The 14,581-nt window shown below is 42.0% G+C and overlaps 1 protein-coding gene across 5 annotated transcripts in view; it reads left to right on the forward strand.

Annotated features, from left to right (window-relative positions):
* SDK1 (sidekick cell adhesion molecule 1) overlaps positions 1-14,581 on the forward strand; it is a 589,097-nt gene that overhangs the window by 351,109 nt on the left and 223,407 nt on the right. For all 5 annotated transcript variants that reach the window (XM_053365834.1, XM_053365835.1, XM_053365836.1 and 2 more), the window contains exons 9-10: positions 2,721-2,804; positions 12,794-12,988. In XM_053365834.1, the coding sequence (XP_053221809.1) occupies positions 2,721-2,804; positions 12,794-12,988 (279 nt within the window). The remainder of the gene's footprint in view (positions 1-2,720; positions 2,805-12,793; positions 12,989-14,581) is intronic.

Raw genomic sequence — 14,581 nt, forward strand, 5'->3', positions numbered from 1 at the left:
TTGCAGACCTATATATGGCAGATATGGGTGGAAGGCTCAGACAGAGGTAGCTCAGGCCTTCATGCCTTTGCTGGAGCCAAGGCTGAACAGAAAAAGGAACTGGGTGCTTGTTAAGACAAAGGAAAACAGAATATATGTGGGTTGATGGGGAGAAGACAGAAGCCATGTTTAAGCTTCCCTGGTGTGACAGGAGTAATCTTGGGCTGCTGCAATGCCCTTCTCACATTCCTCTTGCCATTCCATCTGTAGTTTAGTGTACTAAGTGTTTCGCAACCCAGCCAAAACCCACAGGTAACTTCCAGCTCTTGGCATGCTGACATTTCTCTTATCCACCTTATATTGGAACTTGCTAGCTGTGTATCCTTCTAGTGCCCATGTATCCATTTAGCCCCCATGTGTTCCTTGCGCTTTTCAAATACGTGAACAGTCAACTCAGCTGCTTACAGCTCTGTGCTCCTTGTGCCTTGGTACTTTTCTAGATAAGGCATAAAACCTCAGCATTAAGGATCAAGCATGTTCTGTCCACCACAATTTCCCAGTAATGTATAGCTTTAAAGTTTGTTTTTTTCAATAAATATGTCACTTCATGCACTTATATATTGTTTGTGTTAATAACCATCACTTAGCTGCAAAAGATCAATAATGTCCTTACATTGATATTATTAAAAAACAATAAATCATGCAAACAGCTCTGCTTATTGGTTTCACTCTGAAGGCTTAATTTTTCTAGGAAATTCTGCCTCCTGATGTCTCTGTTGAGAAGAAAATGGAAAACCCATACTGAGATATATTTTTAATAAAAAAAATATTAGCAAGTTGCATGTAAAAGTCCACGGGCAGCAGGATCACAAGAGGACAGAAAGTGTTGGGGTTGTTGAGTGTATACACTATGGAAGCTCAGTCACACAGTTAATCTGAGCACAGAAAACAGCCATTTAACAGAGTTGTCTTTACTAGGCCAACACAAACACACACCGCTATACATCACGTACTATTTAGCGGTACAGTGGTACTTCAGTTTAAGAACAGCCCTGTTTATGAACTATTTGATATACGAACTCTGCGAAACCGGAAGTAGTGTTCCGGTTAGCGAACTTTAACTCGGTCTACAAATGGAAGCCAAACGGTGGAAGGGCACTGGCGGCAGGAGGCCTCATTAGGGAAAGCACCTCTCAGTTTAAGAACAGCTTTGGTTTAAGAACAGACTTATAGAATGGATTAAGTTCATAAACCGAGATAACACTGTATTACAAGTAGTTTTCTCTCTCTGAGCCCAGATAAGGTTTTTTGCTGCAAAGTCCTTGCTGTTAAACACCACAGCCGAGTCCTAAGTTGAGTTGCTTGCAAAGGGTTCTCTGAGTTCTGAAGTCTGGCAATTTCCCAATTTCTTCCTCAGATGATCTCTTCAAAAAGTCTTCACTCAATTTCACAGTTCCGACAGCTAGCCTTCAACAGTTCCTGCAATCTCTTACCACAACCCACAAAGTATGCTGTAACCTGAGCCCTTTAATACACTGAGTTACTTGCTAAATATGCCCATTGACAAAGATAAGAGAGTCACAAGATGCCTGCAGGTGCATTGTGGCAGGTGAAGTTGTCTGGTTTTGCTGCTACAGGTGCACCATGGCATTTCTTCTCTCTCCATTCCTCCCAATGGCCATTCTTCCTCCAGTCACTGGTGTGGATACATGACCTGTCTGTCTGTCTCCAGGCTCTGTGATCGTTTGCAAGGGATTCACATATGGCAGGGTTAATGTCACCAGCCTTCATGTCATGTTTGCAGACATCTTTATAACACAGAGTTGGTCTGCCAACTGGCCTGGTGCTGGAAGCCAGCTCCCCATAGAGCACGTCCTTGGGGATCCTGCCATTTTCCATTCAGTGGACATGACCAAACCAGCATAGACATCGCTGAGACAGGAGTGTGAACATGCTGGGAGAGTCTGGGCTTGGGAGAGTACATCTTTGTTTGAGGATCTGTCCTGGCATGTGATGCCCAAAATCTTCCTGACCCAACACATATTTGTTGCTTTGCTTCTTGAGCTACCTTGTTACAATTCTTATTGAACCTGCTGATATAGATTTATCCTCATGTTGTGGTTCTTTATGTCTCAAGCTACATGGCATGGTGTATTAGATATTGAAGCAAGTCCTTGTGTAAAATGTGTTGCTGTAAATAAAACCCTTTATGGACCTCCCGGGATGGCTTGTCTAAGCTGAGAATTAAAATATTCTCTGATTCACGCCTGTAAAATGAAAAGCAGCCCCTGCTCTGATGTTAATTTGCGGTGTAAAACCCTAAATATAAATTGGCAGTTTCTCAGTGCTCTTTGAAATTCATATTCATCATCACATATAATTGTTGAGGTTGTTTTATGAGGCTATCACTTAAAAGAAACCATAAACCCAAAATAGAAGTCAAACTAGGCCATTTGTAACACTGTATTAAATACATTCCTCTTAATCCAGAGGAAGCTTGGGTTTAGGAGCACATCAGTTCCTGCCCTGTAAGAGTTTTTCCATTCATTCGAGTGAAAGGTCTTGAGTGCACATGTGACAAATCATGGCGTTTGAGTCCCTCCATTGAAATTAATGGAATCCCTGTGCACTCTTGAACTTTTTGGTTTTGAACCTGAGCACACGATGAATTCTAGGTTAGGTCAAGTGTTCAAGCTAAATGAATATATTTCCTTACACTATTCTGGTTTATCTTTCTTTAGAGTCACCCTATTTTACTACTGAGCCGGAAAGCCGAATTTTGGCCGAAGTGGAGAAGACTGTGCATATCCGGTGCCAGGCAATGGGTAAGTTGTTTACCTTTGAGCCTCTTTAGTAAACTTTCAATTTTCCATGATAAGAAGCAGGCTGCATCTGAGGAACATGATCTGAAAAGATGAATCATGCTTGTCTGCTGGGCAAATTGCCCCATCTGCTTTTTGTTTGGGCTTCAGTGCCTGACAGGATGCATTCAACAAATGTGGGCAGGTAAAAAGAATTAGCGTCCTGAGCTGAGTGAATTAATGTAAGTGAAACAGTGGCTTAGGGACCCATAAGCTGAGTTGCCGAGAAACAATCAATAATTGCAATAGTTAAAGCTCCTTGTTTCTTAAAATGATGGAGCTTTTACAATAGGAGGAAAATGTCAGCTGCAAAGTCTATTTCTGCAAGCAGTAGAGCAGGCTTCCTGAAACTCGGCCCTCCAGATGTTTTTGGCCTACAACTCCCATGTGGTCAGGGATGATGGGAATTGTAGTCTCAAAAACATCTGGAGGGCTGAGGTTGAGGAAGCCTGCAGTAGAGAATTAACCCATATATACATGATACCTAACCCCCAGGAAGCTGGCAATGACCCATCCTCATGCCTTGCTGCCCCATACCCTGTACATATCTCCATGTGTGGTGGGAATGTTAAAAAACCCAACCTTTCAGGAATTCAATATTCCAATAAATTAATAAAATAACAGGATAACAATTGGAATTCGAACCAAAATTAACTTTATTAAATACATTTCAAGACAACAATCTGGGCTTACATAATAAAGAATTAAAAAGCCATCTATTACAAGTGACGAGCCTCAACATAACCAGATACTGGAAAGGCCTTTTTGGCATCATGATAGGCAATTGGTACAAAATAGTTTGAGAAACATCCTTCCTTGACAAATAACAAATAAACTATGGTTGACACACGGGCAGATCAAGAAGATGGCATTACACCAGTGTGATTGAATTTCATAACGTATGTCATTATTCCAGAAAATGAGCAATTCCAGCATCAACATTTGGCTCAATCTATTTGATCTAAATTAAAATTCAAACCTAAATTACTGTTTTCTCTTTGAACCCCTCCTGCTTTCATCAGTATATCAACACTTTATATTGTTTCATTGTTAACATAAGAGGGGAAATACTTAATCTAAGCACAACCACAAGGGCTCCTGATTAGACATTTAACTATGTGATGTTGAATGCTATCTTTTAACTGTTCTATCCTGTTTCCCCCATTGTTTTTGTTTAAACCAATTCACGAACCAAGAACTAATAATGAACCATATGTTGTTGATATTACTGCAAATTTATTATGCTATGACATGAGAAGACTTGGACTATTTATTTGTATCATTTATTATTCCTTGCTTATAAAACCCAATAAAAAGTTATCCCAATAAAGAGAGAGAAAACGTTGGCTGCAGAAACATTCAAGCGAAATTACACTTCTGTGGCAGCCGTCTTTCATTCAAATTTTAATTAGAAGGTGTGCAAACACCACTAAAAACTTCAAAATATTTATCATTCCACCTAAAGAGATCAACAGTAGTTGCATAGAAGCAGGTTCATATGATGCTTTTTTTAAAAAAAATGTTAGTTGTTGGCATCCTTCTGGGGCACTGTCATCTAAACCACTGAGCTTCTTGGGCTTGCTGATCAGTAGGTCGGCGGTTCGAATCCCCACGACGGGGTGAGCTCCCGTTGCTCTGTCTCAACTCCTGCCAACCTAGCAGTTCGAAAGCACACCAGTCCCAGTAGATAAATAGGTACCACTGCGGATGGAAGGTAAATGGCGTTTCCGTGCACTTTGGTGTCCATCATGGTGTTCCCTTGCACCAGAAGCGGTTTAGTCCTGCTGGCCACATGACCTGGAAAGCTGTCTGTGGACAAATGCCAGCTCTCTTGGCCCGAAAGCGAGATGAGTGCCGCAACCCCATAGTCTCCTGTGACTGGACTTAACAGTCTTGGGGCCCTTTATCTTTTTTTTTTTTTACCTTGAGAGACAATGGAGTGTGCCTCTGGGAGTGAAGTCAAACTGCCTGAGGGCACAAGCCTGGGCAGTGTGTATGAAGGTCCTGAGCTGCCCAGACGACAAGACTCCCCTCTTGACCTCACTGTTGTGGTCCAAAAGAAACCAGAGCAATATATTTAGCACCAGCTTGGCTGCAGGAGTTGCTGGAAGGTGCCATCCAATCCTCTTAGGGACTCCAGATTTGTGTAGGGTTTACTCCTTAGCCTTTTCTTCTCCCAGAGATATTCTGCAAGGCAGCAGAGGTTTAGGATCTTAGTCATCCTTCTCATAGATGGGTTATCTTCCCAGTTTGACAATTCCCATCCGCCCCTCACTTCCCTCTTCACCACATGCAGGAACCTTGAATTTTTTAAATACATAAGTGTAATCTACTGATTAGACCAGGAGTCAAATCCAGAAAGAATTGACTCTGCCACTGAGAACCCACCTGTCCTTGGAAACCTTTGTGCCTCTTCACACATTACATTTCATTTTATTCACTTATTTAGTTATAACATTTGTATAGCGGGTTAAGGCAGTTTGCAGTTGGGTGTATAGCTAAGATATTCCACACACACACACGCCAAACAAGCATACAAACAACAGTCCATTTCCTTTCCTGGGATATTAATTAGCCTGAAGCTCAGCTATTGCCTCCCTCTTGACCCGCCTCATCTGTATTGGCCCCATAGATAGGGAAACCAAGTTGTAAATGTATGAGAAGTTTCTTAGTGCTGATTCCTTATGTACATCTGACCTAGAGTGTCAACCTTGATGGACAGCAGCTCTCAAAAGTCTCATGTGAGGTATTAGCAGCCCTACTTCCTAAGCTATTTTTATCTCGATCCTGATGTGCATCCTGCTGGGAGAACTTTAAAGAACTGGGAGAACTTTAAAGAACTCTTATTAGATTCATCCTGAAAGAGCACACAAATGGACAGACTCAAAGAAAGTGAAAGGCAGAGAGAATTTTCTATTCTCCTCACTCAAGGCAACATTTATTGACCAAAAATGCGCTGGTTGGCTTCATACTTTTGCAAAATAATTGCACCTAATTCTTTCTGTCTTATTGATGATGTTCATTTCATATTTGCTACTGATCCTTTATTTTATGGTCTTTGCTGTTTATGATCTTTTTAAACATCAATGTTTTATTCATATGCTGCTTTCCTACACGATTGTACCCAAAGCAGTTTACAACAAATCAAATTAACAGCAGCAATGGAAAAAAAAACAGAAGAACAATTACCAATATTCATATTGTCAAAAAATCAACATATACAACATATGTTGTAAAGAAGCTGGTAAAATGTTGTAAATTGTTGTAAAGAAGCTGGTAAAATGCGGTCTTGACTATGCTACCACTCAGTGGATTTGTAACTGGCTGACTGACTGAACCCAAAGGGTGCTCATCAATGGTTCCTCTTCATCCTGGAGAAGAGTGACTAGTGGGGTGCCACAGGGTTCTGTCTTGGGCCCGGTCTTATTCAACATCTTTATCAACAACTTGGATGATGGACTCAAGGGCATCCTGATCAAATTTGCAGATGACACCAAACTGGGAGGGGTAGCTAACACCCCAGAGGACAGGATCACACTTCAAAACGACCTTGACAGATTAGAGAACTGGGCCAAAACAAACAAGATGAATTTTAACAGGGAGAAATGTAAAGTATTGCACTTGGGCAAAAAAAATGAGAGGCACAAATACAAGATGGGTGACACCTGGCTTGAGAGCACTACATGTGAAAAGGATCTAGGAGTCTTGGTTGACCACAAACTTGACATGAGCCAACAGTGTGACGCGGCAGCTAAAAAAGCCAATGCAATTCTGGGCTGCATCAATAGGAATATAGCATCTAGATCAAGGGAAGTAATAGTGCCACTGTATTCTGCTCTGGTCAGACCTCACCTGGAGTACTGTGTCCAGTTCTGGGCACCACAGTTCAAGAAGGACACTGACAAACTGGAACGTGTCCAGGGGAGGGCAACCAAAATGGTCAAAGGCCTGGAAACGATGCCTTATGAGGAACGGCTAAGGGAGCTGGGCATGTTTAGCCTGGAGAAGAGGAGGTTAAGGGGTGATATGATAGCCATGTTCAAATATATAAAAGGATGTCACATAGAGGAGGGAGAAAGGTTGTTTTCTGCTGCTCCAGAGAAGCGGACACGGAGCAATGGATCCAAACTACAAGAAAGAAGATTCCACCTAAACATTAGGAAGAACTTCCTGACAGTAAGAGCTGTTTGACAGTGGAATTTGCTGCCAAGGAGTGTGGTGGAGTCTCCTTCTTTGGAGGTCTTTAAGCAGAGGCTTGACAACCATATGTCAGGAGTGCTCTGATGGTGTTTCCTGCTTGGCAGGGGGTTGGACTCGATGGCCCTTGTGGTCTCTTCCAACTCTATGATTCTATGATTCTATGAACATTGTGTAAAAATATAAGCAAACTAACTTAATTTAATAACTTAAAACTAAATGGGAGAGAGAATAAAGCCTAACACAGATTTAAAAATAGTAGAAAAATGTGGCCCTTAAAAGGCAGGAGTTGTGTTGGTGGTGTTTTGAACTGGACAGTCATTAGTCCAAACCCACAAGTTGGGGTCCATTTGAAGAATGCCTTGTGAAATGGAGAAATTTTTGGTCCTGCAAAAGCAGGAGGAGTGCGTATGGACAGAGCGCATTGCTGAGACATAACAGCAGTGCTGGATTTACGTATAAGCTAAACAAGCTATAGCTTAGGGCCCCAAAAAATATAGGAAAAAATCACTGGATGTACATTTCCAAAATATAAGATAAAAAACAAATAAAATAAAACCTACATACAGCAACAGTGTTGTGTGTTGTGTCGGCTCCTATGATGTAAGTAATGGACCCCACCTGCTAGCCTGCTATTCCCTAAAATATCACAGGTTTGCTCATTTCTGTGTATAGGGTGTCTACATTCTGCATGTGCAAATGGCTTTAGATACCTATTAGGTCCATAAATTACCATATTCAACACAAAAAAACAGTGACAATTTGTTGTTGACAAAGGACAGCTGGACATAGAAAGGGCCCCATTACCTTCAGTAGCTTAGGACCTCATCAAACCTAAATCCGGCCCTGCATACCAGTCATAAGAACATAAGAATTCTGCTGGATCAGACCAATGGCCCATCTAGTCCCTTATCCTTTTCTCACAGCAGCCAACCCGATGCCCCAGTGGGAAACGTGCAAGCAGGATCTGAGCATAAAAGCTCTCTCCCCTCCTGTGGTTTCCAGCAACTGGTATTCTGAGACATTGCTGTCTCCAACTATGGAGGCCGAGCATAGCCATTGTGGCAAGTAGCCTTCAATAGCCCTCTCCTCCATGAATTGGTCTAATCTTCTTTTAAAGCCATTCAGGTTGATGACCATGACTACCTACTGTGGAAACGAGTTCCATAGGTTAACACTGTGCTGCATGAAGAAGGACTTTCTTTTACCCACATTGGCTCCCAGTATGTTTCCGAGCACAATTCAAAGTGTTGGTGCTGACCTTGAAAGCCCTAAACGGCCTCGGCCCAGTAGACCTGAAGGAGCGTCTCCTCCCCCATCATTCTGCCTGGACACTGAGGTCCAGCGCTGAGGGCCTTCTGATGGTTCCCTCCCTGCGAGTGGCTCCCACCCTGTGGAACACCCTCCCACCAGATGTCAAAGAGAGGAACAACTACCAGACTTTTAGAAGACATCTGAAGGCAGCCCTCTTTAGGGAAGCTTTAAATGTTTAACAGACCACTGTATTTTAATACTTTGGTGGAAGCCGCCCAGAGTGGCTGGGGAAACCCAGCCAAATGAGTGGGGTATGTATGTATGTATGTATGTATGTATGTATGTATGTATGTATGTATAAATAAATAAATAAATAAATAAATAAATAAAATTATACCTGTCCTAAATCTTCTAACATTCAGCTTAATTGGATTTCCCCAAGTTTCAATATTATAACAGGAGAAAAACTTTTCTCTACACCTTGAATAATTTTGTAATTTTCTACCATGTCATCCCTTTCTCGCCTTTTCACTCAACTATTTTCTTTGCTCGCTCAACAAACAAAGTGGTTTCTTCCATCCTCACCTGTTCTGTGCCCTGTCCAGATGAGTGCTGCATTTCCAGATTTCTCACTACTAAAGCTAACAGCTGTCTGGCCACCGACTTCTTACCCTGTGTATCAGAGAGGACATAAAATGAAGAGGGGTTGTGGGGGTGCCAGCTCAGGTGCTTGAATCACAGCCTGGGACACATCCTGAAGTTGCTCCATGCCCTGGCCATAAACAGGCAGGACGTTTCAATTTGTCACAACTCCTATGGGATTCTTTGGCGCAAAAGCCATTTATTCCATCTTTGTGCGCTGTGAGTGTGGGAGACACAGATTAAATTTGCTCGATACAAATAGATTAACTATAAATAAAATTAAAGCCTGCAATAGACAGCTTTTTACTTCATTGTAAATGGAGTTTCCTTGGGAACAAAGTTCCATTTTCTATTCCTCAGAGACTACTCAAGTTGCAAGCATTTAAAACACAATATATTGGTATATATAACACTAACTGGATTATATGCTGTCAGCAATCAGTAGAGTTCAAATTAAAACTGCACAAATTTGCCTGTGAAGGAAGAAGAGCATACTTACCTGCTACAGAGTCAGACCTTTGGTTCATAAAGCTCAGCATCGCCTCCCTTGACTCGCAGAGGGGCAGGACTTTTCCCCAGCCTTTGCCAGGAGATGCCAGAGGTCTAAGCTGGGCTCTTCTGCACATATGGCTCTTCCCAGCATCATTAAATATTTTTATAAAAAACAAAATCTGCTGACAGATTAGTTGGGGGCAAATGTTTAGATGATCAAAATGTTTTTATATGAACTATCATATTGGTAACGCTAAACTTGCAGCCCTGATAAATACATTAAAAAATGCACGACTACAGATGGACCCTTGGAAAAGTCTTATTTCTCCAATTATATATTATATATATATTTCTTTCTTTCTTTCTTTCTTCTAGGATTGCAATCTTTTTTCTCTCTTCAGTATGCTTTTTATTGATTTTCTTACATGGTAAAAATTATACATTCCAGATAAGATACAGAAGAAACAAAAGATTACCAAATAAACAAATATATATGAATCCTTAAAATTCTAAAGAATATATATTCCTTCTATCCTGGTTAGCCATGATAAGGGACACATAATTTCTTTTAAAAAGAAAATCAGTTCTTTTCTTTTTCTTTTTCTTTTTTAAAAGCCAGCACAGTCATTTTGAAGCTCAGTGTGGCTCTTGACTGCAGCTGCCTCCTCTGGCAGATCCGTTTGCAAGTTCCTGCCGTGCTCTGATGTACCCCTCATCATTTCAGATGCCCCTTGTCTGTTTCACACCTGGTCTAACTAATGGACTCCTTCCCTGGTGTCTGTCTTTCCAAAAAGATCTTTGAAAAGCACCTTCTCTCTAGTTCTGATGGTGTGACTTACCCACCGAAATCACTAGGATCTTTTAAGGCCTCCTGAAATATCGGAAGGAAAATATATAGATTGACTTCTCTATATTCCTTTAAGTACAGTGGGGTTTGGAGCTGATCTGTGGCTTAATTGGAGAAGACAACCTAAGCTTCAGTGAGCGGAGAATGTTGATATTCCTGTCAGGATTCAAAATGTTTAGCCCATTATGCTGTTATGGGGAATAATGCCCAATGCCAGATTTCATTCTATTGCGTTTTCTATAAAATATAATGGAAATGCTGTTACTTAAGCTTCAGACTATTTCCTGTGTCCTCTATTCTGAGTATGATTCCATTTTTGTATCATCTGTTTCCTCATTACTCAGTGATAATTTGTATTGGCCCAGGGGATTTGATGAGATGAATTACATTTCACTGAGAATTCTGACAATCAGACTGTACACGAATTCTGTAAATGGGCCTTTGGTATGAAATTAAAATTGTGTTTGTTTCACAGTGGTACACTGCATCTATTTTGTGTCAAACCACACACATTGCACACAAAAGATGATTCCTGTAGGCTATAAATAGCTTTATTATTCAAGCAAAATGGAAGTTTCAAATGCGATTTCAAGAACTGATTACATCCTTGTACAGAAATATAATTTCATGACCAGTCAACTACCCCCCCCTTTCTTGGGGAATAATGTATCTTTCATTCTCCTCAGAAGAATGAGTATATTAAAAAGAGTAGGTTTTTGTTATTGTATTTGGTTACATAAAAGTATTTTCAGTGGGTTTTGCCTTGAATTTTTTTAATTGCTGTATCTTTATTGCCTTACTAAACACGCACAATAGATCAAGCGATATTTACTTTCAACATGCTTTGAAGGCTTGCTGTTAGAAACATTTAGAATCCTAGGTAATAAAATGTGTTTGTCCTCATTCAGAGATCTCTGCGAAGTCAGATTTTTATGTACAGAGATCGAACATTCTCATAGCAATCTGTCTCACTCAGGAGACAATGGAAGAATATGTCATTGGGGGTGAGGTCAAATTATTGAAGCTTGCAGTGTCTGCTGTGGCTGTAGAAACCGATGCAGGAGAGACATGTTTTGTTCCAGCTGGGGCAGATGAAGGTGTCCGGTTGAGCTGATGGCATTTCTTCTCTCTGCCCTCTTCCCAGCAGTCATTCCTCCTCTGGTCACTGCTATGGCTACATGACCTGACTGCCTGTCTCTAGGCACTGCGGTTGTCTGCAAGGGATTCCCCCAAGGCAGGGCTGATGTTACTAGCCTTCACATAAAGCAATGCAAAGGCCATTTGTTAAGGACAAACACTGCAAATGTATATGAATTGGGGAATCCACTCTGGGTAGAGGCTTATCCCCAGTTCCTCTTGACCTACTGTCCCCACCCTCCACCCCGGGGGGTGGGGAGAGGAGAATTCACTCTTTAGCGTTCAGTTGGACAAAACATCAATTGGAGTTTTCCCCAGCTTTGCATTTGTTTGATCTATCACTAAAGAGTGAGTTTTCCCTTCGACAGGAGCAGTCCAAGGGCAAAACCACTTGGACCCATGCCTAGAAAGTGCAAGAAGTGGAAAATTGCTCAAAGTCGCCCATTCTAGGCATGGCACAAGCGGAACTGTGAGTGAGCCCTCAACGTTAACCTGAAAGATTGACCCAGGTCAAATAAAGCCTAGTTTTGTCCCTGCTTAACACCATAGGCATACCTTATCCTCCCAAACCTTGCTTTGTTGGCTCTTCCTTGGTGAGCACTTATTATTCTTGGCTAGTGAGGTGAGAAAGAGTTTCCCTGATCTGCTGGGAAACTTTGTTCACAGGGCTTTGCCTCACAACTGGACAGGAGTAACGACATGAGAATGGTGAACACCATGAGCACCCCCTTCCCTCTGCAAATCCTCATTGCTCAGAATCACATGTCTTGGGTGGTCCAGGGTCCTTGAGAGTGGCCCTTTTGTGAGCTTTTGGGCTGTGGCATCAACTTCAGTAAAGGGATTTTGTCACTCATTGGGCTGCTAACCTCAGCCTTGGTTTATGCAATATGGGGATTGTTGAGATAATGTATTTGAAAGTGCTTAGAATGCTCCAAAACACTCCCTTCATAAATACTTTTTCTCATTGAGTGCAATAGAATATACTTCCTAGAAAGGATGCATAAGATTCCTGCTTAAGTCTTACCAATTCACTGCCTTGTCTGCCTTTTGACCTTTTCAAGGCTCATTTGATGACACAATTAACCTATTTCCCAAACTGAATCATTTAATCTGAGGCTTTAAAAAAAATGGCATGCAATTTGATTACAGCAAATGAAGGCACACAGTCGCCATGGCATAAATCATTATGGGTAGTTAAGGATTTGTCTGTGTTTTTCAGTTGTATTTCCCCTCTTTTGACAGGATAATGCATGCTTTGTAGCAGTTGCTTTCTGAATAGTGTATTTGTATAGAACTCTGTAATGGGAAATGGGCAATTAGCAGGCGGCAATGCTTTGTGCCTGGGCACACATGAAAAGTTTTCTCTCTTTCCACTACATTTCAGGTGTCCCACTTCCTGTCCTGGTCTGGTACAAGGATGCTGTCCCCATCCACAAACTGCTGAATCCGCGTTACAAGGTTTTGCTCAATGGGAGTCTTCAGATCCAGGGACTGCAGCCTGATGATTCTGGAATCTTCCAGTGCTTTGCAAGGAATGATGCTGGGGAGATGCAGAGTCGTACCTTCCTGGATGTGACTAGTATGTCTGGACCTATGTGGGGGTTGGGCAGGGGAGGCAAAGGAAGGTTTCTGGGGCACAATGCGTTCATCGTTCTAGGGCAGCCCAGTGGTACGGAGTAAAAAGAAAAGAGAAAGAAGTCAAGCTCGCAGGGGAGGGGCTGTCAAGAGAAACCCCAGAGCAGTGCCTGGGGGAGAGAGGGAAGATCCTTTCCTTGAGCAAGCAGAAAAAGCTTACACTGATTGAGCAATTATGTTGTATTCCACCCTAAGGCTTTCTCCAAGCCTCCTGGTGGAACTACAACGCATCCTAGGACAGCCTGCTCCAGCATTGCACCTTTCACAGATAATAATAATAATAATAATAATAATAATAATAATAATAATAATAATAATAATTCGTGTCCCTGGCTTTCCAGACTCATCTGCTATACAAATGCAAAGGGGCACATTGGTTGCCAGAGGTGAAACATATTGGCATTATTTTCCCCTCTCCTACCCCACTATGTGCAACCTCCAACAAGGAACCCTTCATTTTTAAGCAGTGAAACAGCAGGACTGCAGCCCTCCCACAAATTCCTTCACTCACAATGACTGCCCTTAGAAGATGTGGTTCTCCTCTGACTTTAAACTGAGAGACCCCAAGTTTAAAAACAACTATTCTTTGGGTCTCTTGATGCATGTTTTTAGTAATAGTGATAGTAATAATAATAATAGTTTATACATACAGACATACATACATACATACATACATACATACATACCCTGCCCATCTGGCTGGGTTTCCCCAGCAACTCTGGGCAGCTCCTAACAGAATTAAAAGCACAATAAAACATCAAACATTAAGAACTTCCCTAAACAGGGCTGCTTTCAGATGTCTTCTAAAAGTCAGATAGTTGTTTATTTCCTTGACATCTAATGGGAGGGCATTCCACAGGGTGGGCGCCACCACCAAGAAGGCCCTCTGCCTGGAGATGCTAGCTCCATTTCCCATCAGCCCCCTGAGGCAGCACAGCCAATGGTCAGAAATGATGGCAGTCCTGATCCAAAACATTCAGAGGGCTCAGTATCCAGGAGGATTGGTGTACATGATTTCCTGTTCAAATTTGGACCACTGTTTAGCAGAGGCGTAGCTGGGGGCGGGCGGGGGGAGCACAGGGCACCACACCACAGCGGGCAGCACTTACCACATGAACTGCAGTGCGTCTGAGCCATGTGTCTCTCCTGGGAGTGACACGGTGAATCAGCCGTCTGCAGGCTCTGCGCTGCCCGAAACAGCAGCGTGGGGCTTGCGTCCTCCCGCCGTCTCCCCCACAGGGGATTTCTGTGACTTGGAAGAAACACTCTGAGGTCACATGACTAGGAATTTGGACCATGGGACTGGTATTATTCTTGTTTTTAAAAGCTTAAACACAAAGGAACATTTCATGCAGCCCTTTTTCATATTAATAGTTCTGCTGAGAAAAAGTAAGCACAGTATAATGCATTAATGGTGTGTCACAAATGTGAATGAACCAGGAACTGCCAGGTTAATGCCTCCCTGTTCTATATTTTGTTTTTCTTTCTTTGTTCATTTTTTGGGTTGGGGAGAAGTTACATGTGTAGTGAAGGGTTC

This window comes from Podarcis raffonei, chromosome 14, assembly GCF_027172205.1.
Source record: "Podarcis raffonei isolate rPodRaf1 chromosome 14, rPodRaf1.pri, whole genome shotgun sequence".
NCBI lineage: Eukaryota > Metazoa > Chordata > Lepidosauria > Squamata > Lacertidae > Podarcis > Podarcis raffonei.